Source organism: Cebidichthys violaceus, unplaced genomic scaffold, assembly GCF_023349555.1.
Source record: "Cebidichthys violaceus isolate CVI_PGR_0920_01 unplaced genomic scaffold, fCebVio1.0.p SCAF_30, whole genome shotgun sequence".
Lineage (NCBI taxonomy): Eukaryota > Metazoa > Chordata > Actinopteri > Perciformes > Stichaeidae > Cebidichthys > Cebidichthys violaceus.
In genome coordinates, this window is record NW_027176484.1 from 2,191,206 (window position 1) to 2,217,743 (window position 26,538).

The following is a 26,538-nucleotide window of genomic DNA, read 5'->3' on the forward strand; positions in this document are numbered from 1 at the left end:
ACCACGGTCACATGACTTCACTTTAGTCTACAAAGAAGCTCCACCACGGGCACATGACTTCACGTTTGTCTATAAAGGAACTCCACCACGGTCACATGACTTCACGTTTGTCTATAAAGGAACTCCACCACGGTCACATGACTTCACGTTAGGCTATAAAGGAACTCCACCACGGTCACATGACTTCACATTAGGCTATAAAGGAACTCCACCACGGTCACATGACTTCACGTTAGTCTATAAAGGAACTCCACCACTGTCACACTGTCACATGACTTCACATTAGGCTATAAAGGAACTCCACCACGGTCACATGACTTCACGTTAGTCTATAAAGGAACTCCACCACGGTCACGTGACTTCACGTTAGTCTATAAAGGAACTCCACCACGGTCACGTGACTTCACGTTAGTCTATAAAGGAACTCCACCACGGTCACGTGACTTCACGTTAGTCTATAAAGGAACTCCACCACGGTCACGTGACTTCACGTTAGGCTATAAAGGAACTCCACCACGGTCACATGACTTCACATTAGGCTATAAAGGAACTCCATCACGGTCACATGACTTCACGTTAGGCTATAAAGGAACTCCACCACGGTCACATGACTTCACGTTAGTCTATAAAGGAACTCCACCACGGTCACATGACTTCACGTTAGTCTATAAAGGAACTCCACCACTGTCACACTGTCACATGACTTCACATTAGTCTATAAAGGAACTCCACCACGGTCACATGACTTCACGTCTCCTCCACTAAGCTAAAGCAGGACTAGTGTTTTAGTGAGGACGCTTAGTCGTCTCATTTACACTCACGTAGAAGCTTCTAAGTTCACCAGAGGGGTTTTTACTGACATGTTTTATACCAGAGAACTAAACTCTTCTAAAATCTCTTGTGTTAACCACAGACCTTATTTCAGACGTCTATAACCTATTCAAAAAACACACTTCGGACAAGGGAATCTGACCGTGACGGGGACACAGTAGTGTTGAAACGTTTCTGTGTTTGCACAATTAATAGCTGCATATCAATCAGTGTTCAGTTCCTTTTCCCCCCTTGAGAGTTTGCTGTCCTTGAGCTGAGAGGCAGATGATTTTGCTGCATTCTGCTGGAAGATGCACAGACAACCCTGTTTCAGCTAGATGTCTCTATTATGTTCTATTAGTCCCCATTTATATCAATGAGGCAATGCCAAATAACAGAAACACCTCTGTATGAGGGGAGACAGTACGGGCAAAAACATTGAACAACACAGATTTTGGAGACAGATTTATCAAAGTTTTACTACACAGATACTACAACTATATTAGTTAGTTGTATCAATTTATTGCCAAACTTTAGTCTTTTCATGGGATTTGGTGACTACGAGATGGAGAATATCACCAAACATTTCCCTTAAATACTGTAATATTGCTTATCATTTTGAAACACCGTTCAGTGTGTTGTCAACACGCCTGTCTTGTTGCAGAATGAACTCATTCACATGTCTTATGAAGCCTGAAAGTGTGAGCCTTTGTTGTCGGTGTTACTCTCTCCGCACAGTCGAAGCCTTGTTTTTTGCTCACGATGGGAACAAACGAGGTGTCAGTTTTAGTAACCAAAGCACATCTGCCCGGTACTCGCAGTGACACTGATATAAATAGAACCTTTGTGTGCCACAAGCGTCTTATTTTCAGCCCCCTTTTGTCTGGAGTTTAATAAAAGAAATAAGAACTTGACATAATGCTGTAAGTGGCATTGATTACACTCAATAACCCCAAATGATCGCGTCTGAGGAATGTTATTTACTGTAAGCCCTCACTGTAGTTCAATGAATGCTGTCACACATTTGAGCGGTGGACCTTTGGGTATTTCCAAACACTGTATTTTTCCTATAGTTTCTGGTTTATAGAATGTTCCTCTTCCTCATCTTCAGTGTCATATCTTAAAAATATATGATCAACATGAATCCTCCTGTCCCCTTCGTTTCCCTTTCGTCCAATGGCGATGCTGTGACATCAAATAGCCACATAACCTGCGCTCCAATCAGAGAACACACCACCCAGATAGCCACGCCCCCCCTTGCAACCGGTCCGCCCAGCTCGTCCTGCACCATCATGGTGCTCGCTCTCCGGATGCAGTTGTCATGGAGATGGAAAAGCTCTCCGCTAGTGGCACCGTTACCATGGAAATTCCCATCGCAGCAGCAGCAGCAGCAGCAGCAGCCTCCTCGGAGGAGGAGAGCGTTCGGCACCGTGGACAGCACCGCGCCGCGTTCCAGCACAGAAACCACCGCATGCTGATCGTGATCGGAGAGATTTCCACCAGCCATCACCTCGACGCCGCCAGGAAACAGATCACAGAAGGTGAGACAGCCGTAGAGACCCGGTGCTGCAGGAGAGAGTGAGAGAGAGAGAAGTGAGGTGGTTTCACTGCAGCTAGAAAACATATGGGTCATTAAACTCAACTTAAATGTTAAATGTGTACAAACTGTCTTTGAAAATCTGTACATTTTGAGTTTGGTGCAGAAAATTCATTCAAATAATCGTAAATCGTGACGGATACAATCCTCGAAAGTCTCATATTGTTGTCAGTTTCTTATTAGAAACTAGTTGATGAAGTATTCTTGTGCTTTACTGAAGTAAAAGTACACATATCATAGTCTAAGAAGTACTCCAGAAAAGGTATTAGTCATGATTTCAAAATGTTACTAACGTAAAAGTACAGTAGCAGCTAATTGTAGGCTACTTCAAGTGTCTAAAGTAAAAGTACTCTTTTCAGTTTTATATTATATACACGTATATTGTATATCATACTGATTAATACAAGTAAGCAGCATTTCAGTGTTGCAGTTTGTCAATGTAGAACCAATTCTTGGTACTGTATACACTACTAGTTAGTTTAATAGTAAGACACTGCATCATATTTCATAAAATCATCATATGTTAACATCTGAAAAGTAAAGCTGTCAAATGCATGTGGGGGAGAGAATATTGCAATATAGTCCTACAAAATGTAGTAATAGTACTCAAGTTAAGTACAAGTACTTACATTTTCCTAGAATGTACTTCCCACTTCTGTAGTTGTCAAAAAATGACACAATACTTCACATGCTGAAAAAAAAAACATTCCCGAACGTATCTTTCACTTCATTTAAAGGGGGACATATTATGAAAATCTCACCTTTTCAGTGCTTGTGATCATACATTTGGGTATCTGGAGTTCCTACCAACCCACAAACTGTGAAATAAGACAACCCAGTCAGTCTTTAGTGGGCTAGCTAAATCAGAAAACATGTGATTCAACAAGCCAATCAGATGTCGTAAGAAGACACACGCCCACCATCTGAGTATCTCCACCCACTACTTGAGAACTACCTTTGCAAAGGTGCAACATATGTATGTTTTTAACAAGCCAATCAGAGCAGACTGGGCGTTTTGGGTAAAGACACTCTTAAAGAGACAGGCGCTAAAACGGAGCGTTTCAGACAGAGATCGAATACAGGTTTATTCAGAGAGACAGTATGAGAAAAATGAAGTGTTGTTTGAACATTAAAGCATGTAAACATGTTCTATTAGAAGCCCAAAGTACAAGTATGAACCTGAAAAACGAGCACGATATGTCCCCTTTAATTATTGTACAATCTTTAATCAATTATAAAGATTCTTTACTTGTAACGTAAAGTTGAACTGTTGTGCATAATATACACCATCTTCCTCCATTCATATTCCTGCTGTTTACTGTTCAACAGGTTTGCGTTCCTGGAACGTTGATCTGACTGTTTGTGACCTGAACAAAGAGCTGCAGCTGTTTGAGACCAGACACACCGCGCAGTTTGTCAAAGGTCAGTCTGAGTTTAGAAACTCATCTGGTGGCAGCTACTGTATTTTGCAGCATGTACAACGTGTCCATGAGGGGTAATCTTTTTTATTTTGTTGTTGCTTGGTGGCAATAACTGCCAGCTCCGATGTGTTGTGATGGTATCAGAGTCTAGCTGGAGGGATTTAATGTGTTGCCACCTGCTTTATCATCTTATCGTTAATGTCTGGTCCCATGCAGCCAGTCAGCAGATTCAGTAGGAGTTTGACAACAGCGCGTCCTTTTTCCTCTCTGCGTCTCCTTTGTCCCCTCTCTCTCTCTCTCTCTCTCTCTCTCTCTCTCCACACATGCATGAGGCAGTTCCTGGGGATGCTCGAGACAATGCGGCTTTTATTGATCAGGATCTCTCGCATGCAGACTGCATGTCAGAGTGGGAATCAATAAGGGAACACTAGCTGCTGGGGGGAATATAGGATCAGGCCTCGGGTGGTGAATGGAGCCAATGTTAATGTGGGTCCGGCCCGGGATGTTACGGCTGTGAATGGGACTGCCCTCTGGGTCGCTGCTTACAGTAGTATTTACAAAGAAGACGCTTGTGTCGCTCACTCATTTATGATTACTATTCAGCATTTACTGTAGCTTTGTGGGGTCAAACAAACAGAGGAGAAGATGCATTGGCTGAATAAATAGAACTAAGTGTGAGGAAATGTTTTTTAAAAGGCAGTAAGATCTTGGTGCACATCTAACCTCCCACACAGTTCTATATAGTGTTATATAAAGAGTAGAAACAAGCAAATCTGTTTGTTGACATCAGTTCTGCAAGCATGTTTGTAATATACAAGTAAACAGTGTCGATAGAAATCTATTTTTAAAGGTGTAGTCCAGCAATTTAGTGTTGCACTTCCACAAAGTTAAGGGACTCACTGTGTGAGAAACAGATGAACAAAAGAACAGTCAAAGCTGAAGTAACAGTTGCTGAGATATCTTCATTTATCAGCCCGCTCTCTCACCAATTATCATATAAATGACACGAAAAGTTTGCTTGCAATAAGAACGCCACTCTTGTGTTTTGCGTATCCTTTTCACACCATGTAGTCTGTACTGACTGCAGTGTAAACGCATCCCTCTGATCAAGTGACCTAGTATAAAATGTTAGAGAACTCTTTATGGTGGGCGAGTCAAACAAAACCAGGAGAACTGTGTTTGAGACCGTTGTCCCAAAGTGTTCTTTTTCGTAAAGTTACATTGGTGATATTTTTGACATGTGACGTAGTTTCCTTATATATTTTACTGAACTATTTATTTTCAAGCCCATGTTGATTTGACTAAACCTACCGAAGTGGGTTTGTTGCCAGAACGTTACCGTGACCTTTTCACGTGGCGTTAAATGACGCACGAAAAGCTGTTTCACAGCGTTAACCCTGTGGCGTGTAATGACGCGCAAAAGGAATACAATGTCTGATAATGATAGCTAGCTAGCTAGCTAGCAAGCCGAGCTAACGGCCATGTTGGTGACGAACATTTTGCAGGATGAGAGATGAAGTTTACTGATCGGTTTCACACAAAACTAAATGATTCCACGACAAATCTATGACAAAATGAGACTTGCTTGACGTGCAAAATTATCTTTTAAGATTAAAAACATCATATGTGTAATTCATGGCACAATTCATATGGGATCAAAAAAATATTCTGTATTCGCCGTGTATCGACTACTGTACATTTTTCCAAAGACAACATTGGAAAAGGGTGTGACTTTATAAAAGTTAGGTTTTAAGAGAACCAATCTAAACGCTGAATGTAATTTTTCCATAGCCATCACATTGTGCAATCAACATTTACTTCATAATGATAAATTCAAACAAAAATAATGTTACCAATTTTACAGAGCTAGTGTGGGATGCCTAAGCTTGAGGGTGATGGGGCTGGAGACATGAAAGATAGCATACACAGTTCTCAAATGTTGAACTGTTCCTTTAAACTGGATCCATATGTGGTCATTAATGCGTATTTGGATTTTTACGCACGACACATTTGGAGAATGAATTTTAAAAGCGAGAAGAAACCTTTAATTTTAGCTCATAGGTCCAAACATTTGCCATTTCTGTGGTTTTCAATTCTGTTTTTATTTAGTGCTATTTTGGATTGAACTCGGCTCTGAATGGTTTCACATTACGTCATCGTCTCACCGTCATGATCCGCTCTCCTCTGGATCTCAACACGCCTGTGAAATCTGTGCTTTTCAGCTGGAAGCATTCAACAGTTTCATCACCTTCCTACCATCTGTCTGTTTGGACTTTATTCTTCATTTCCCGGCAGCAACTGCATGATTAATTCAACATTCTCCATTAATTACCCCTTTTTAAATAACAATTATCGCCAACGTTGTCGGCCTTTTCTTTTGTCTCACCTCCAGCCCCCCTCCCTCAGTCAGCACACTCTTTTTCTCCTTCTCTTATCTCTCTCCTCGTCCTGCTGTATTTCTCTCCCTCCTGATGTGATGATTTTACTGAAGCACACAGAAAGAGGCTGAGCGCTGCTGGAGGAGGCGGTCAGAGAGTATCATCAGAGCTCCGGGCTGAACAGACGTATTGAAAAGCTAAATATTTCTCCCTGCCACTGCGCGGACCGATCCTAAATCTGGCTGGAGCGTACAGAGTGTTCTCTCGAGACATGCAGAGAGAGAGTATTTTATATATATTTTTTTGTCTGTTATAGATTTCTACAACTTGAAACTACACAAATATTACTGGTTGCAACTAGTGGTGCAACTGATGCAGACACAGAAATCTAATTTCTGTCTTCAGTTATGCAATGTCCAAAAAATCCAACAGGAGTCAAATTCCTTGTCTGGTTCCTATGAAGCTAAAATAATAGTTAATAGGCTGAAAATAATATTCAAGACATACATGCACTTAAGTAACCGGGTTGCTGTTGGCTTTCTGCAGTGACGTGATTTCTAAAATGTTCAATGTCTGTGATAGGAGTGAGAAATTTCTGTAAGAGATGAGGTATTCCTTGAGCATGTACAGGTTTATACTATATAGGGTTTCTAATAGGGTTTTACATGCATGCATTTGCATGACAAAGACGTTAGAGATGTAAAGTGTCGCTGTGACAGCTGCGAGCCAGAATGAGAGGAATAATCTTTACTCTTGGGACGTCTTTTTTTAATCCAAGTAATTCAATCTGAAGTGAAAGTTAAACAGAAATGAACAATGAGTTAAATAGGTCTGTTTATGTACAGCAGAGAAAGCTAGGGTAGAAGCATATTTGTAAAATTCAGACACATATGGATATTAGGAAAACTACAACATGTGGTCTCAAACCTAACAAACTCCAAGAGGCTTCAAGACAGCAGTGGAGGCTGTTTGAGTGGCAGGGACGCAAAAAAAATGAAAAAGGGCACCATCTGCATACAGGGGAGTAGCTAGTGATTGGAAGGTTTTCTATCATGTGGAGCAAATGTAAGGCAAGAAGGCACTTTTTCATGTTTTACAAACACAGGACTTTAGCCCATGAGACCGCTAATCGTGTCCCGTTTGAAACTAGAACTCAACGTTGACTTGTTCTGCCGCGTCAGTCACGTGAGTCGTTAGTCAACCTAAACCTAACCTTCTGTGAAGACGGAAGTTTATTTTGAAAAGACACTATGCATGTAGCAAGCAGGAACTGACAGGCCCTCCCTGCTGCGTCCAAAACTGATGCTAGAGGCCTACATAGAGCTTCCCAGTTTGAAGCTGATAGGGTCACTGATCAAGCGTCGGTATTTGACGAGTTGAGAGTGAGAACACGTTGGTCAGATGTCAAATGTTTGTTTTCCAGGAATCGGGTAATTTCAGTGCAAATTAACGGTACAAATTGCTATATTGATTAGTCTCTCTTTGTCTCTGATTGCTGTTTACTCTGCCTCAATGCTCACACCGACTGAAATACATCCAGCTACGGTTCTTGTAAAGCGTAAACTATGTGGGGGAATGTGGAAGGAGATGTGTGCAGCAGCCTAAAGCAAACACAGTGACTCCATCAGGATCACCGACAGACTGCTGCAGCATCCCCCTGCTGAAGCAACACATACACATACACACACACACACACACACACACACATGATGTGGGATTGTATTTCAGTAATTTGCAGGATTTGTCTAGACAGTCTCTGAATGCTGCAGACAAGCAGAGAGAATATCAACCTGTCTGCATTTTCCCATTTATGTAATTTAATATGATGTAAGAGATTATCCATTCATTGCAGTGTTCCGGAAAGTTGCATTATAGCACATTATGGAATCCACTCAGCACTGTTTTATTTTTGCTGTTCAATTATTATATCACAGCTAATGTTATCATGTTGACAATTATATACAAACAACTAATTATGGCTTATGTGGTGTTTATATTACATGGAAAACAGAAGAGTACATGTTTCAACTGGAAAATGAAGGTATTAGTACATTTCCTTGGAAATACAGGAAATGCTTACAGCCATGCTAACGGCTCTGTGAAGATGTGCGTTGACACGGTGGTGCTTGTGTGCTAAATGCTACCATTAGCATACTAACATATGCTCACAATGACATTCTAATGAAAAGCTGATTATAATGTTTAACATGTTCACCATCAGATCATATATGCATCTATGGCCTCCACACGGCTCTCAACGTGGATCCGGCTGAGCCGGTGGCTAGCAGCTAGCAGCTAGCAGCGCTAACAGTGTAAACAGCAGCAACAGTGCTGACAGAGCTAACAGTGTTTACCTGTGGGGGGGAAGTTGTTCAGTTGTTGTTAAGATATTTCCGTCTGCACCAAAGAGGTGGATCAACCCACATTACCATGCTGCGATAGCGTGGCGAAAGACATGTTTTAAAACTATTTATTGCATGAAGAATAGGATCAAGTTTAGTCTGGTCTTAACTGATCTCAACCCTGTTTTGATCTTGACCTTCTTTTTTACGTGACTACATTGAAAGAAATGATGTAATGTGACTAGTATTAACAGGTAGTAACATAAAGGTTTGGAGAAGATTACTTGTGTCTTTAGCGACACTAGTTCAAAGCAGCTTCACAAACACTTAAACATGTTGTGAATGAACTTTAAGGAAAAAGACTGTTGTGCATTTTGTGCGTTTTGCTATTTGACACAAGAACAAGAAAAATGTCTTTATGTAAAAAATAAAATAGACTGAAAGGGACGTCGAGGCATGTGCTTGATGTGAGCTTATGAACTTTAATGCCGTAAAAATGAACCCCCTTGACAGTGAGCAGATTCAAAAGGCCACGTTGCCTGAGGCACAGACTTCAAACACGCTGACGTCAAGAAACCGCTTCAGACAAAGTGGCAGCAGCAAACCTCTCTGTCTGGTTTTCTTTTATTCAAAGGGATGAGGCTGGTGGTGTTCTATATTTGTATTGTTGAAACAAACAACAGTTAATATAGTTAACCATAATAAACAAATATGAGGACAAAAAAAACCAAACCAACAATGTGTTAATCTGTCTCTTCAGTACTTTCTGACTTCCTGTCTGTGGCTCTCAGCTCCAAGCCCATTAATAACTACTGAAGACAAACATCCTCAAAGGAAAGTCACAAATACATAGTTTGATTTTTAGAAAAGGCTCAGTAATTTCTTGAAACACCTGGTCACTCTAGTTCTTAATCAACATAATTCATGTGTAAGTGTGTAAAAATTCTGCCGGGGACTATTTTCATGTGTGTTTTAATGGAGCTCTACGGCTCAGAGGAAGAGGAGATATCAGCCTTTGAGACACACATGATACTTGTTAGGAGATACATTCACTGTTTCTGACCTTTTTTTTTAAAATTGGGATGGATTTAATTGACATTGAGGGAAATAATAACAGCAGCACAGAAAACACCAGCCTTATCCTGAAAAGTAAGACGACAATAAAGAATCTTCAAGAATTTGGGGGAATTTGTGGAAAATCAGTTGCTTCCAGGCGGCGATTTTAGGATTTGTAGTGCTGCGTTCGTCAGACTGTGTTTTCCTGATTACATTGAGAAGGCTCTTATTGACATCAGTTTCAGACAATCAATTTATCTGCAGCAGGAGGTGGGGGGGTAGAGAAGGTAATTATGGAAACTGTGGACGTAAAGGCGCCATAAGAAGCTTTGATAGACACTGAGTGGTGAGAGAGAGGCTTGTTATCACTGGTACGGTATTAAATTCTGCTCTTTCAAGACAAAAATGTGTCTTGATGCTGCATTGGTTTTTATATTGCATTTAAGCCTGACTGGATCTCGATTAAGCCCATATGGGGAAAGTTCACAGTTCAGCTGGTGGAGGATGAGACAAGTGTGGTTGTTGCTGACTTGCAAAGGTCACATTGTACGATCGATCAGATCCAGGCTCCGATCGAAGGTCAGTCCTTTTGGTCCGTCTTCCAGTGGTCCTGGTTCTTATTTATTTCTCATGAAAACCTCTCACAGCCCCCACAAGCCATTTGCAGGACTGGCTTGCCTGCCTGTAATACAATGGCTCCTCCTGGTCTGTGCCTTGAATGCTAATATGCTGCTGGTGGAGGAATACAAAGTCATCACGGCTGACAGGCTCAAACACAGAGAAAAGCACATTTCATTTAGGGTTTATGGTCTCCATCTCTAGTTTCAAGTCTTCTTTCTGTCAATACAGCATGATGTTCATTTAGTAAATTATTTATTTATTTCATTTAGAGTCAAATAAACCATAAAGCAGGGTACGCTTTAGGGCGGGGCTTACTGTATCGCTGTCACTACCAGAGCCGTAAACATTAAAAGATCACTTCTCCTCATTCCAAATATGGCAACTTCTGTTTTTCGGTTGCAAAAAAAACATGGCGATTGTTGTAATTCAAGATGCATTGAAGCGCAAGAATTGGCCACTAGTGAAACCTGATTTGTTTTCGGGTCCTATGCTCTGAGCAATGGGCTATCCTGACCATGACTACTCAAGGTCGATGCCTAACCTTAACCAGTCGTCTCCGCCTCAACCAGCTACGCAAAGCGGGTCTTGCCAAGAAGAGCATTCATGATGACGAGACGCGCCCACGCGGCCGCACAACCCTGAGCTAATCACTGCAACGCCTGATTTGGCGCGAATGTGACATAACTCCGAAATTAAAATAAGAAGTTATGACTCTTAAAAACTTCATTCTTGGTTGGCGACACATGTGGATAAAAATTACAACAGTCGTAAAATGCATCATAATGTGTTGTGATTACTGTTATAAAGCATTGTGAATAATTATGAGTTCTTATAATTATAGTCATACAACACATTACAACCCATGTTTATATATACATGGGTGTCATAGAACGTAAATAAAACAAATAAATAAAATTGTGACTCTAATGCCAAAAAGTCAAAATGCTCCTCTTCTTCTTCAGAGTGTCTCCTAAAATCCCCGACCTCCTTTCTTGTCAATTAAAAACCCTCCGTGGCCTCTTTAGCTCCCCGAGGAGCAGTATGGATGGAAGTACTCTTACGTCTGTTACGTCATGATGAAATGGAAACTCTATGACACATAGGTAATCGGTGCATCCATCACTGTACGTCCATTAGTGTCTCAGTCCTCAGCGTCTCACAGTAGACCAGGGTCCCGATTGACTGATGAGGCCCAGGGATGGTCTGGCAACATTAAAAGATCCCGTTTCGTCCCAGGAGAGGAGGAGGAGGGTGGTAGTAATGGCCTCCATGAATGCAGCTGTCGCCCACACAGTACAATTAATAAAGACTCAGTGGACCTGCACTGCAGACTGATAGCTGATGAACAAAAGCCGGTGGCATCAGAAAGCCCTCAGGGGGAAAAGTGGCAATAATTCAATGTTATTGTTTATTTTCTTTCACTGGAATGTGAGATGATCACACTGTTTACTGCCTTGAACAGCAGTTTGATTATTTTCTGTGACACATATATACACATATATATTGGGAAAATGTCTTGATTATTATTGTGATATTGATTTCAATCATTTAGCCCAGCTCTTGTTATTAGAGGCAATGTGTTAGCAGCTAGTAACTAAGTTAGTGGGTTTAACTAGTAGATATTTCAACATATTTGTTGACGCAAATGATACAGTGGTAAAAACAGAAGGGGGAAATGCTTGGAACTAGTGATTAGCATGGTTTACTGTCCTGTGTACCATTAATCTTGTCCAACATACAGTATAAACAAGGCAATATTCACAATCCTTTGAGAGCGGATATATGAGCAAAAGGGTCAAAGTTCGAGGTGCAATGTTGTGACGAAGTAGTATCCTGCATTCTCTCTAGTGTCCATCAGGGGGCGACTCCTCTGGTTGTATAGAAGTCTAGTCTAAAATGACTCTACTTCTCGCTTGATTTATTCCCTCAGTAAACATTGTAAACATGAGTTAATGGTCACAATCTCTAGTTTCAAGTCTTCTTCAATACAGCATGATGTTCATTTAGTAAATTATGGTCCATTTAGAGTCAAACAGACCATAAAGCAGGGGATGCTTTAGGGCGGGGCTTACTGTGATTGACAGGTTGCTGTTGCTACCAGAACTGTATACGGCGCCTCTACGTCACTCCTCCTCATTCCAACTATGGTCGCTTCCGTTCATTGGTTGCAAAAAATAAACCAACATGGTAACGGCCAAAATGCCAATACTCAAGGCTTCACAGCGTCAGGCCACAAACCAGTTGATGATGTCACGATGACTACGGCCCCAATTAAATGGAAAAGTAAAACAAAAAAAGTATGTGATCTGGACTGGAACATATTTTTACCATGTTCATATAAGTTAGGCATGCTAACATTTGCTAATTAGCATCAAAGGCAAGCTAATTGAAGCCATTCAAATTCATCCTCTGGGAACCATGAACTTGTATGCCAATCCATCCCGTAGATGTTGAGATATTTCAGTCTGGACCAAAGGGGACGTACAGACGGACATCGCCACCCCTAGAGCCACGCCCCTAGCACCACTAAACACTGTAGAAAATGAATTCATTCATTACAGTATAGCTTATAAATATCGCGTGTGACATACTTCTTGATTTTCATCACAAACACCGAGAGGCTGAGTGGGTGTTCACAGAGCGTGACGGACGCAACATCTGGCTGAAGCTGACAGGCAGAGACAGACATGAGTGATGGGTGCAACGGAGAAGAGGCTGTCAGAGAGCTGAACAGCAAAATTAAAGACCCGTCACCCTTCTACACACACACACACACACACACACACACACACACACACACACACACACACACACACACACACACATTAGACAGACAGGTATAATATCCGCTGCTATATTCTCCTCACATACACACAACATGCTGGCAGGGAGACAAAAAAAAGGGTAAAAAGGGCAGAGCAAACAATATTCAGAGTAATGGAGGCAGACGCATCATGAGTGGGCTGTAATATAATGTTGCAGAGTCAGTAAGTGCAGTTCCTGTGTCTGAATATTGCATTACATCATTAAATACGCTTACAACTTTGGTAATGCCTTGTAATTTGTGTGCTCTGTCTACTATACGATATGAACAGTTTTTCCCTGCTCTGTTGGGGATTCCAGCTAACGATGCTGAACCAACAGAAGGGCTGATTGTGAGTTTCTCTACCACACTGTTTCTCCTTTGATTTGTGCCTGAAAAATATCTCAAATATACAGCAAATCCCAGAGACAGTGCTTTGAAAAAAGCAATACGAACAGATTGGTACGGCTCAGATTAATAACCCGCGCGGGACGACATGCAACGCGTCGTTGTCCGTTATCTAAGGAGTAGTTAAAATCTTAAATGACACGCCTCTAAAAAAAAAAAAAGAAAGTTTCCTGCATTTGTTCTGGGTGCGGTCCAGGAAGAACGTGTGCCGATTAATAATTCAGCAGCCGTTATTGATCCGTGCTTCGGCTTCTCTGCAGTCAGGGCTATACATCAAGGAGGAGGGCCTTTCATCTGGACATACGCACGTACCGACACACATGTACACATGTGTGAGTAGTGTACACACACACACACACACACACACACACACACACGCGCGCGCACTAAAAAGGAAGTGACATAAATGAAATGTGAGCTGTAACTGTGAAAGAAGAGAGCCTGTAGGGATGTTTTGTAATGTCCTTCAGGTGGAGGACAAATACACCGAGTTACTTCATAGGTTACTTATGTACAATCTACTGCAATCCAGTACAACCCTGCAGTAAATCTTTTAGAAGTTATTAATGTTTAGTTTATATATAGGGAGACGAACTTCCTCCCCCTATACGATGTCCCCCATGGGACCTTATTTCAGGAAAGAATATGTACGACAGTCAACGGCGAAGGATTTTTTAAATTCCATTTACACAGTTTGTCAATTTAAAAGATAATTTTGCACTTCATTTAGTTTTGTGTGAAACCGCTCAGTGAGCTACATTTCTCTTCTCGCACGACGTACATCGCCATCAACGTGGCCGGTAGCTTAGCTTGCTTGCTAGCTAACTAGCTAACTTAGCTATGTTCCACGGTTGATGTGTTTTGATTCAGAGACTCTTTTTTATCAGCCGGGAAGAGAAAGAACGATTGAGAGCCGTCTGTTGTTGTGAGAACATCCTGGTACGAAGCACACAATCGTAGCTTCAGAGAGACGACGCTCTCGTGTTCCCGAGCACCAGAGTCCCTTTACAAAGCTCTCAATTTTATTTCAGCAGTGCTTCGAGCTAAATGCTAAAGCTTAAACACGGACAACTCCCAGACCGGACAACGTCATGATAGAGACTTGTCAATCACCATGTAGCCCCGCCCCTAAAGCATACCCTGCTTTATGGTCTGTTTGACTCTAAATGGACCATAATGTACTAAATGAACATCATGCTGTATTGAAGAAGACTTGAAACTAGAGATTGAGACCATAAACTCATGTTTACAATGTTTACTGAGGGAATAAATCAAGAGAGAAGTAGAGTCACTTTCTCATAGACTTCTATACAACCAGAGGAGTCGCCCCCTGATGGTCATTAGAGAGAATGCAGCTTTAACACATGAAGCATTGGATTCACTTTACAGCACCGGAAGTTGCTGCTCTGGCCTTTTATATGAACTGCTGCAGACCACAGATAATACAGTCACTCAAGTTGAAAGCGTCACGGTGGAAATACTTTAGAACCTTTACACAACCTTGACACACTGCTGTGTGTGTGTGTGTGTGTGTGTGTGTGTGTGTGTGTGTGTGTGTGTGTGTGTGTGTGTGTGTGTGTGTGTGTGATTGTGTGTGTGTGTGTTTCCATGTGTGAGAGAACTGAGAGTGATGTAAGGGGGTGGAGGAGGGAAGAATATCCGAGACATTCAAAGGGAGAGAAGAGAGAAAAGGGGCGCGGCTGAGGCCGAGCATCCGAGCCATATACGGCTAACAGCTGACGTTTAGAGGAGACTGAGCTGCTGCTGCATCAGTGCTGGTTCAACAGAGTCCAAATTATGCTTCAACAGAGTCCAAATGATGCTTCAGCAGAGTCCAAATGATGCACTTAAGTTTCATCAACAGGGTTTTTACAGAGCTGGCTTAAATGCCATAGCAACCGCTGGCAATGCTCTTTGCAAACACCTTTTAATAATCAGACCTGAAGGGTGAAACTTGTCTTTTTTCCCCCTCATAGTCGATTTTTTTTGTGAGCTATTCTTGTATCAAAGACAAACAAGGATGTGTGATCCAAACAAAACAAAAGTTATTTAAGGAACAAAGTGATAAATGTCTAGACTGCTTTTGACAGGGAATGTAACTGAAACACTGACATCCACCTCTCTGAACCAGTGTCTCTCTCAGTTAGTCAAATGTTATGATTCATGGTTTCTGGTGGCAGAGCGGTTTATTTCTGTTGGTCTCTCTGTCCCACCCAGCAGTTGCTGTTTGAGTCACAGCTGTTTGAAAAGTCCCGTTCCCATAAGCAGACGGTCCACTCGCTTCCCACCGATTAAAAGCATCTGACTTTATTAGTCTAAGCTAAATGTGGAAAGTTGGAGCTGTTGTTTTTTCTGACCCGTTCGGTCAAAAAGCAATGGATCCATGCAGATTTACACCCAAATCCTGATGTTTACCCCTCCCCGTGGGCCAAATATGGTCACTTCCGTTCACTGGTTGCAAAAATTAAAGATGGTGACGGACAAAATGCCCGAACTCGAGGCTTCAAAACATCAGTCCACAAACCACAAACCAACAGGAGACATCACGACGACTGCGTCCACTTTTCCGCAACCAATGAACAGAAGTTACCATATTTAGAATTAGGAGGAGTAACGTAGACACTTTAGCCCCGCCCTTAAAGCATACTCTGCTTTATGGTCTGTTTGAATCTAAATGGACCATCATTTACTAAATGAACATCATGCTGTATTGAAGAAGACTTGAAACTAGAGATTGAGACCATAAACTCATGTTTACAATGTTTACTGAGGTAATAAATCAAGAGAGAAGTAGAGTCATTTTCTCATAGACTTCTATACAACCAGAGGAGTCGCCCCCTGATGGACACTAGAGAGAATGCAGCTTTAACACATGAAGCATCGGCTTCAGAATATAATGAGCGGATATTGACACGTGTTGCTGACTTTTTTAAGAAAACACACTAAAAATGAGGAGTAACTTTTTGTAAGATATAAGAACCATTGCATGAGGATACATTGAATAACTAAAGGCTTTAGCATTTCTCTCGCAGGATTTTTATTCCTGGTAGTGTCGAGTGTTATTAATAATAAATAAATTTAGAGACCTTCTTATTTTGGTTGTTTTTAGTCATCATTTGGTGAGCGGTGTGTTCAGGGGGACTCAGTATTTGTAACGTTCTGGCTTCCCCGGATTCCACATCATCATTTAATCATCACTCAGATGTCGACTCGTCATAAGAGGTCGACTTCCACTGTTTATTAGGGGGCAAAAAAAACGTTTTCTGATTCACGTTAACGCTGCTGGATCTCCCGAAACGGGAGTGTACGAGCTGTTCCTGAATGCAGCACGGTAGCAGAGTGTAGGTGTCGATCTGTACCGTGGCCGATCCTTCATCCTTCATCCTCATCCTCAGCAGCAGCAGCAGCAGCAGCAGCATCACCGCCTCTCCCTCCGCTCCATCCGTCACCACGAGAAGGACGGTAAGACACCGTTTATTCCCGATTTGCACACCGCGCTGACAGGGCGGCGGGTAAAAGCTGCTCGTTTTGTCGGTCCCGGAAGGGGGGACTTTATAGCGGCGGAAAAGCGCACCGGACCGGGCGGTCTGGTCCCGGTGATGAGGCTGCTTGTTGTATAACACCGCATCGTTAATCTGGAGACTCGCTGCATGCAGATTGGTCGAAGTCACTGGAGGAATCTGACTGCATGAAAAACAGGATTTTTGTATATTGATATTAATAGGAGGATTCGTGCTGCACAGTATAGGCTCGGTGTTTGTAGAGGCCATGGACTAACTATATACATATATATAAATATATATATATTAGATATTATGTGAGTAATATTATGGCTCGTGATTATCAATTTCACTGCATATGCTTGTTTACATGTACTGCTGCTGTCAAATGAAGAGCTCATTTCATCTAATCAGACATGTCTATATATATATATATATCTATATATATCTATATGTATCTATATATATCTATATATAGACATGCATACGGTGCATTTAAGTCACATCATGTACTTTCTGGTGTTCTGTAAGCCAGGATGTTAGGAGGTCATGGTTCCTCCCAGCGCACCCTCAGGTGATAAAGCCCCCAGAAAAAAAACTGCAAAATCTTACTTATTTTTTCAAAATTAGATGTTAAAATATGGAAATGTTATATTCCCACACAGTGGTTTGAATTATGTTTTTTGTTTACAATGCCAGGGATATAATTCTATGAAATCGCTTCATTTTGTAGGTATAACTTTTTTGTTTGGCAATAATTCATATATATGTATGCATGTGAAATTGTAGAATGTAAACTGCTCCTCTGGGCTGGGCAATATGGCCAAACTCATCATTCTCAACAACAATATATATCACAACACAGCATGTTTTCTGGTAATTTAATAAATACACAGTCTATTTGAAATAATATAGATACACATGGTTTTTGTACACACTTGTGTGAATTGGATTCTTGACAAACGAAGAGCATTTTCTCAATGTTGTTAAGAACTTTAAAGCAGAATAATCAGATTTTGTGAGATATTTGAGCCAGTATGTGCTCGTTATTGTCAAATTTAGAAGACGTAATTGTTTATCGCTCTATCTCAAATGTATGATTTCATCACGATAGGATTCCATTCAAAGACGGTAACTTATCATATTGAATTATAGCCCCTGGGCCTTCCCCTCAAATCCGCCCCAAAATAGAAACCGGTGTGTTCAGGTGCAGCTCGGTCGTCTCTTTACTATCACAAGAGGATGATGATGCAGGTCACAGGCCTTCAGCCTCTCTGACTCACACTTTAACCCTCAGTTGAGTAAATTTGGGTGACCTGATTTTTAAAGGTCTGGAGAGAGAAAAGAACAAAAAAAAAAAAAGCGACGCATGATTGTGACCTGAAGGCAACAGATGAGACCGTGAAGCCGCCGAAGTCTCCGGTGTGTTCAGAACAACGCGGCAGCAGCAGCAGCAGCAGCAGCAGCAGCTCGTCGGTTCATGGGACACCGGTGGAGATTAGACTTCACTCTCTGAATAACCCCAAAAGTTACGCAACAGGCTAGACCAAAAAAAAAACAAAAAAAGTCCCAAAAATAGAAAGGTACACTCAGACAACGGACAGCTGTTTGTGAAGCAGAAGCACGCGAGGATGCTGGGTGTTTCATTGACATGATGGAAAATGTTTGTTTGTGTGCTGGTCAAAGATCGACGAGTATGTTATCAATCGATCCATCATTTAGTCGATTGATTTAAACAAATCAATGACAAACGGGATGATTGAGTTATTGATTTAGTAATTCATCAACAGTCACTGCTTTCAGATATCTAAATGTGAGTCTTAAACGTGCATCTCCGCATTTTATATGATTCAATACGTTTGGACTGTTGGTTGTGCGGCTGTGACTATTGATTGTTTAAATCCATTTCCTGGATTGATTGATTGGTTCATAAAACGTCAGAATATCATCACGGTGGGGCTGGGTCACAATATTTCGGACCAAATACCTTCACCGATGTCGTCGGGTTGCCTATCGGTGTCACAATCAACTTCCGTCTTCACAGGAAAACAACTATAGGTTCAGGAAAAGATTGTGTTTTTTATTTTTCTATGACAATAAACTGAACATCTTTGATTCTGCTGATCAGACAAAAATAACAATCTGAAGAGCAGAGCTGCACCTACCAATCACATTCATTATTGATGAAGCTTATGGATCATTTTATTGACTAATCATTTAGTCTATTGAACGTCAGCAAATAGTAACAAGATGACTTGTTTTACAGTCCAAAACCCAACAGATATCTAGTTTACTGTCACATTTCATCAACTGGAGACAGAAATTATTTGACATTTTTGCTCGAAAAGACGACGATTAATCGATAATTAAAACAAGCTGCCGCGCCACAAGCCGTTTGAAGAAGTCACATTGGTGTTCGCGGAAATTGAGATGCACAGACAATCTGACATTTTATCAATGAAACACACGACTTCCGTTGTAAGTAGATCAACCCAACCCCACTGGTGGTTTATTATAATCACAGGAAGCTGTCTTTGGAATGTCCTTGAGCCGGCTTCGTCTCTGTCACGGACAGACGAAGCGTCTGAGAGCAGCAGCATGAGGTCATCTGTAATAACGTCTCTGTGAAGGACCTCGTTTCATAACGTCTAAAGCCGGCTGAGTGAGATCACATCGGATTCTTTGTATTAGATTCTCCTGTAGACAAACGCACGTCCGTGAAGCCTTCTTCCTCCACACACACACACACACACACACACACACACACACACACACACACACACACACACACACACACACCACTCCGTAGTGTACTGTGTGAACTCCCATAATGCCTCAGGGTGGGTGAGAGGCAGAGTGCTGAGCTCAGCAGGATCCAGCAGGGTGGAGCATGGAAAGCAACAAGGATGGTCATTTGTGCTGGTTCAAGAGTGGTGTCTCCCCCGCCCCCCACTGACTAGGTGGTGCATTCACTCCACCGGTGTGATGCTATAAAAAAATAAAAAAAAGATGCCTGCTAATTCTTAATAAGGAAATGCTGCATTTAAAAGCGGATATGCTGGTGGAGCATCCTCCATTTCACCGTCCATCATTACACACAGAGATCAGTGTAAAGAGAAAAGCCTGTTGATGGAGCTGCTACAATGTTAGCTTAGCCTCGCACAGATCGATCCGAGCTCCATTCAGAAAACAAGTATTTAAAAAAGTTATTTGCTTGTCGTCTTGTGGAGAGAACTGACAAAACATGAATTCAGACTTTTTACAAATCGCTATCATTATGTAGTTATTTCGGCATCTTTTTGAATCCGTTTGTTGCAATTAAATCGCAGCAAACTTGTTTATTTGGGGTTCTTACAGCTGTAGTGAACCAGCTGACGTGTGGCTTGCTGGATACAATGAAAACCCATGTGTTGTGTTATTACTCCTTGGTTCCGGGACACAGCTGACAACTCCGTTAGTCAAGCAGGTAGCTTCTTCCTCCGCGCCCATTGTTGCACTGGTTGACATGTTCCTTTGTCGCCATGAACACACACACACACGCACACACGCACGCACGCATGCACACACACGTCCTGCTGCCACAAACAACTCACAAGAGCACCAAATGTGGATTAGTCCGCCGCTGAAAATAGTCCCCAACATAATGCACTATTTCCTCCCGTTTCATTAATGTTTGATAAAAAACTACAGTGACCAGCTGTTGATGTGACTTACTGACCCTTTTTAAAAAAGATGAAACTATACATTTATTAATAACACCAGTCTCTCCTTTGAGCTGCTCCACATAGCACCATGAGTAAATACGTACAACACACTTCTGAATTCAGTGTTGGCAGTGATAATTGGTTTCCGCTGCTGCTAACGAGACCTGTTTCTTGGTTACCCAAGGCTATAGGTTTATATTTGCAGCAGGTGACGGTGAAAGAAGAAGTGAAATATATACTCATCTCATCGCTGGTCTGGATGTTTGCTGTTGTGACTCTGTATTTTGGGGTGAAAGTAGCTCGGTTTGGGCTGTAATTACTGATCTGTATCTGTTCACACTGCAAGTGTTCCATGTTACCATCACACACACACACACACACACACACACACACACACACACACACACACACACACACACACACACACACACACACAGACACAGTAGATCTTATGATGGATCACCTTCACATTGTCCTGAGTGAACCCTCCCAACAAAGAACAGCATACATGTTCATTTAAGCCCCCCCCCCCGCTTCTACTCAGTCAGTGCTCGGTTACTTTGGAGCCCACACTGCCACGAACTGCACTCACTGAAGAAATATGATCACATTTTTGGTTTTCGAATGATTTCAGAGAGAAGTTTTTTTTCCCGTGTCGCTCAGGACGAAAAATAATTCCAGTTGAAAGTCAATGAGGAGCCTTAAACGTGGTGGACACACACATCAACGTAACTAAACAGCAGTAAGAGCAAGTGAGGTACTCTACAATATCTAAAAAGACGAGGTTTGGAGGGGTCGATGGAACCAACAAATCTGATTTTCAACCAGAAGATCAGAGTTCGACACCGCGTTGTGGTTTTCCAAACTATTTGTGACGGTTTTCCTAAACCTGATCACGTCGTTTTGTTGCCTAAACCTGAACGTAGTCATTTTAAGGCCAACCACCATGTTTTTCCTTAGGCTAACTGTGGTTTTGTTCAGACAGAAGGGTTCTTGTATACTTAAAAACTGAACTGTATCATGCTCTACATCTTCAAATTACTTTACTTATGACTGCACCAGTGGACTGAAAACCAAATGTTACCAAAAGGTTTCATTTGTATTGGCACGCAAAAATATCGCGATACTATGCTGCATTGACTTTTTCCCACACCTCTTGTAGCTTGATTTCTTTCCAATAGTCTGAAAGAAGACATGATATGGAAGTAAAATTGTTCAAAATCGCAAAATTAGACGTATGTTAATAGTAATGAATATTTTTGCCTGAAGTCCAGTTATGCTGGCTTTTAAAATACGTACAACATACATATAAAACCAAAATTTAACAATGTCTTCTGTGGATATATCTCCATAAATTATATATATATATATATATATATATATATGTGCTATAATTAGGGACCTTAATGTGACTCAGTCATTTAGCTTTTTATTTCATGAAACGCTGCTGCTGCACTGATTATTTCCCTCAAGACCTGAAAGCTACATCGGCGTTAACACGTCTGACGGTAAACAGCAGCAGGTACACAAATCTCCTGCATGTCACAGTTACGTCTCTCCGAGGAAATGTACACTGGCTTTTCTTTGTCATGATTCACTTTAATGTTTAATTTCCTGCAGCTGCAGCAGTGCTACGGTGAACTGAGCCAGTTTATGTGTCGTGGTCAGTTTAATGTGCTCTGCACAGCCTGATGGACTAAGAGTTAATTGATGAAGCAGGATAGGAAACAGTGATTTAACTGCGTACCGGTCAATCACGTTCCCGCCGAAAGAAGAACAATCCGCTCTGCTTTGGTTGCACACAGTTGGTTTGTGCACTCTGTTAGCACTGTTAAGCCACGGTTCAAACCAACAACTATCTAGTTAAATCACAAAAGTGTAACGTTGAACTCCGATGTCACCCTCCAGCCAAACTTACCTTGATCCAGAGTGAAATATGTCATCTGCTGGATGTAGGGCGATGAACTTTACCACAGACGTTCATGTTTCCCAGCGGACTTTGGTGTTTTAATCATAGACTGTATAGAAGAAGTGGACTCGTTCCGGCCGCTCCGTTACGCCGTTACATTATTATTTTAGCACAAGCATGATCTTTATTCAAACCTTTACCAAGTGCTTTAGTTGCCTAAACTTAACCCATGTTTTGACAACGTTAACCACGTGGCATTGTGCGTTCCTGCAAGCGCTATACCAAATTTTGACCAGTTAGTGAAGTAAGATTCATCCTCTGGGAAACACAAATGTTTCTACCAAAGTTCATTGCAATCCATCCAGTATTTGTTAAGATACACGACTAACTGACATTCAGTGGCTCTTGTAAATAAAGTAAACATCCTAAATTGACTATAGTGGACTGCGTACGAGTGACTCTATAACAAACAGTGATTAATCCCAGTTTTTAATGCAGAGATAATTACAGCATGGCCAGACAGTGCCAATAACCCCACTCATTATATTCACATTCAGCTTTCCCTGCTGTGACTAATTACCCTCTCGATGACTCTGACGAGGCTTTAAAAAGGGGCAACTTGCTTTCGTCAAAAAGAAAAGGTATCATTCATCATGCTGCCACTCAAAATTAACGAGCTTACAAGGTCATAAACTAAATCTGCGAACGAGCAGCTCGACGTTATTAGCTCGACTCAACGCGCTTACAACAGGTGGGCTTTTGGAATCGTCATTGGCGGGTTGTATGTAAGGTTAAAAAAAAGCGAATTGTCAGGATATCTAACAATATCTGTTGAGTGTTTGTATTTCATGTTCTCACTGAAGAATACATCTGTGTGAGTCCAGAGTCAGCGCCGCTTCTTTCTTGACGTTTTCTCACTGTAGTGAAAATGCTGAACCAGTATTTTTAACCACTGTGGGTAGCCTGAGCAGTGGGAGGATGTGGAGTCACACAGAGTGACATTTACACGGGACACGGTCCACTTTTACCACACAAACAAACACATGAGTGACACAAGTCACAGCTGACATCTCTCTCGGCCTCGGGTGGGATGCCAGCATGCGAAGCTGTGGCAACAAGAGTACGGCGAGTGTGTCGGACGGTATGGCGGCTGAAAACAACATTTCCCATCATGCACCAGAGGCGCGGATGTGTGGGCGCCAGTTATTCCTTAATGCTATGAAACGCCTACTCATTTTCAGACTATCTCTCTTAGATTTTCAGGTTTACTTCTGCACCATGTCACTTTGTAAAGCTCAGCGAAAAAAACAAGACAGATCCTGAGGATTCACCTCCAGAGGAGTGCTGTGTGTTTGCATATAGCAACATAAGACGCTAAACCTGCACGAACGAGACAAGAAAAGAAACCATGTAATTCTCAAAGCACCCACAGAGGGGGAAGTGCGCCTCGGTGCCGCTGTGCTATCTGCACCGATTTAAATGAGATAATGTGCAGACATTTTGCACAAAATTGGCAGTGACAGTGACATTTTTTTTTTGTGTTTTCAGAGAGTCCGCGGTGAGTGAAGCGCATTTATAAAAGGTGTAAATAAGGTTATTATATACACATATTAACTAATTATTTATTCCCTCCCCCTCTGCAAAAAAAGTGCAAATTGCACTCAATTGCAAAACTTTGTTGGAGTGTTTGTCGTTTTATTAGCGCAATATCTTTTGTGACTAGATAGCGTCTCCAAGTGATCCACAATCCATCAGCAGCCACAAGGCCTACTTCATCCCAGTAACTACTATATTGCACGATATAGGGACATGACCTAGATCATTTTTACATTATCGACTTATGACTTCAATATTTCTTTACTCTGTCAACTTATCGTACGGTATGTGGACATGACCCACGTTATTGTCCAAAAAACAAAGTCCGGTTTTCAACATTGATTGTTGTTGTGTTATCGTGAAGTGACGCGTTCCTGACGGCTTTCCTAAACCTAATTAAGTGGTTTTGTTGCCTTTTGTTTTTGTAGCATAATGCCGTCCCGAAAAAGAAGCAAAGCTGTCGCTCAGCACAAAACCAAAAGATGGAATTTTGTGACTATTTCACGGACCTTCGTGTTGGGACATAACCTCAAACTTTTTTACGTTATTAACTTATCGTACGCTATATGGACATTATATCGTCCAACAGAATTAGTCAGTAGTCAATTAATCATTATTTCCACAGAATCACAAATCTTTCTCATGAGGTAGACTTGAGATTTCTTTAAAACTAGCCATCGTCCATCTGCTGAAATCATAATCAGAAAAATAGAAAACAAAGATGCAGAATTGGCATTAAAAGCATTTGCAGGTCTTCGTCGTGATGGAGACCCTACAGGGCTGTAGTACAGTATGTCAGATCGAATCTTTACAGCCGAAAGCCCGAATCGTTTCTTCCCCTCCGTCATTATCCAGTTGTCATCAGGAAACTGTACCGGTCTGATGCACCAACCACGATCTCCTGTGTGTGTTACTGGAGTCACTGCATTCCTCACAGCCAACAGAGGGTCACAATTTTTACGAGCATCCATCCTCCCTCTAGTTAATCTTTCATTACGAGTCCGTCGCATTCAGCCCGATGAGAGCCGCAGAGGCCCAGACGACGCTGGTTTCCATGATAACAGTGTGAATGATGAGTGGGCAGACAAGTGGCTTTACAGCAGATTGTCCCTTGGACAGCTTGAAATGGGAATGAGAGGAGTGAGGCGGTTAATAGGCTTCTCAGACATGCGGAGCATTTTATATTAGTGGGCTGGAGTGGAGCATTTTGTCACCACCATAGACTGTGTATAAGAAGTGGACGTATAGTCGTCGAGACGCCATTCATTGGTTTGTGGTCTGATGTTTTGAAGCCACGAGTTCAACGATTCGGCCGTCGCCGTCTTGACTTTTTTGCAACAAGTGAACAGGAAGTTACCATATTTGGAGTGAGGAGGAGTGACTTAGAGACGTCGTATATGTCTCTGGTAGAGACCTGTCAATCACTGTGTAGCCCCGCCCCTAAAGCATACTCTGCTTTATGGTCTGTTTGACTCTAAATGGACCATAATTTACTAAATGAACATCATGCTGTATTGAAGAAGACTTGAAACTAGAGATTGAGACCATAAACTCATGTTTACAATGTTTACTGAGGGAATAAATCAAGAGAGAAGTAGAGTCATTTTAGACTAGACTTCTATACAACCAGAGGAGTCGCCCCCTGATGGACACGAGAGAGAATGCAGGTTTAAGGCACTTCCTTAACGGCTTCACTCTTCAGACCCGGAGTTTGACGCCTGGTCACCACGCAGCAAGGAATCAAAAGAATAAAAAAAAACAACCTAGATGTCAGTATTGGTGGTGTTGTTGTTGTTTGTTTTACATTCAAACCGTCTCCTGGGTTCAGAAAGAAAAAGGGAAAGGGAAAAACCCACAACATATCAGTTCCACTCTACTTGTTTGATCAGCAGCTGAACAAATCCAGATTGTGAACTCATTTCAGCCAGCGTCTAATGAAGCCGCATGAATCTGACTCGTCAGCTGACGCGTGTACATTATATGTTACATTGCAAAGTGTGCCTCACGTATCTGTGACCTGTAACACATAAATATTACGCCATCAAGTGCTGAATTTATCTCACCCCCCCCCCCCCCCCCTCTCGTTGCCTCCTCTTCCAGCAGAAGAAGGAGACATAAACACACTGTGACAGCTCCTTCACTATGTCTTTTTTCTTTCATGCTAAATATAGATGCCCACTGTGATGGAGCTGCTTATAATGCTGCTGCTCTGCCACTCGCCTTCACCTCCCGTACTATGTGATGCTGCGTGCATACTCTCATGCAGTACCAGCATCCCCTCCCTCTCGCAGAAATGCTGCAATGCGTCTCCCTCAGCCAAGACTGGGTCAGTGTAACTCAGCCAGCAGCGACAGCCAGAGAAGCGTCCCCATAGCAACTGCCAAAGAGGCTTA

At 41.9% G+C, this 26,538-nt stretch overlaps 1 protein-coding gene across 2 annotated transcripts in view; it reads left to right on the forward strand.

Annotated features, from left to right (window-relative positions):
* The first annotated feature begins 2,149 nt into the window (after positions 1–2,149).
* map1aa (microtubule-associated protein 1Aa) overlaps positions 2,150–26,538 on the forward strand; it is a 37,665-nt gene continuing 13,276 nt past the window's right edge. Inside the window, exons 1-2 of one of the 2 annotated variants that reach the window (XM_068724263.1) lie at positions 2,150–2,351; positions 3,737–3,829. In XM_068724263.1, the coding sequence (XP_068580364.1) occupies positions 2,171–2,351; positions 3,737–3,829 (274 nt within the window). In that variant the 5' untranslated portion in view covers positions 2,150–2,170. Of the gene's footprint in view, positions 2,352–3,736; positions 3,830–16,819; positions 16,899–26,538 lie in introns of those variants that run through there. The other variant, XM_068724264.1, reaches the window with a different exon arrangement.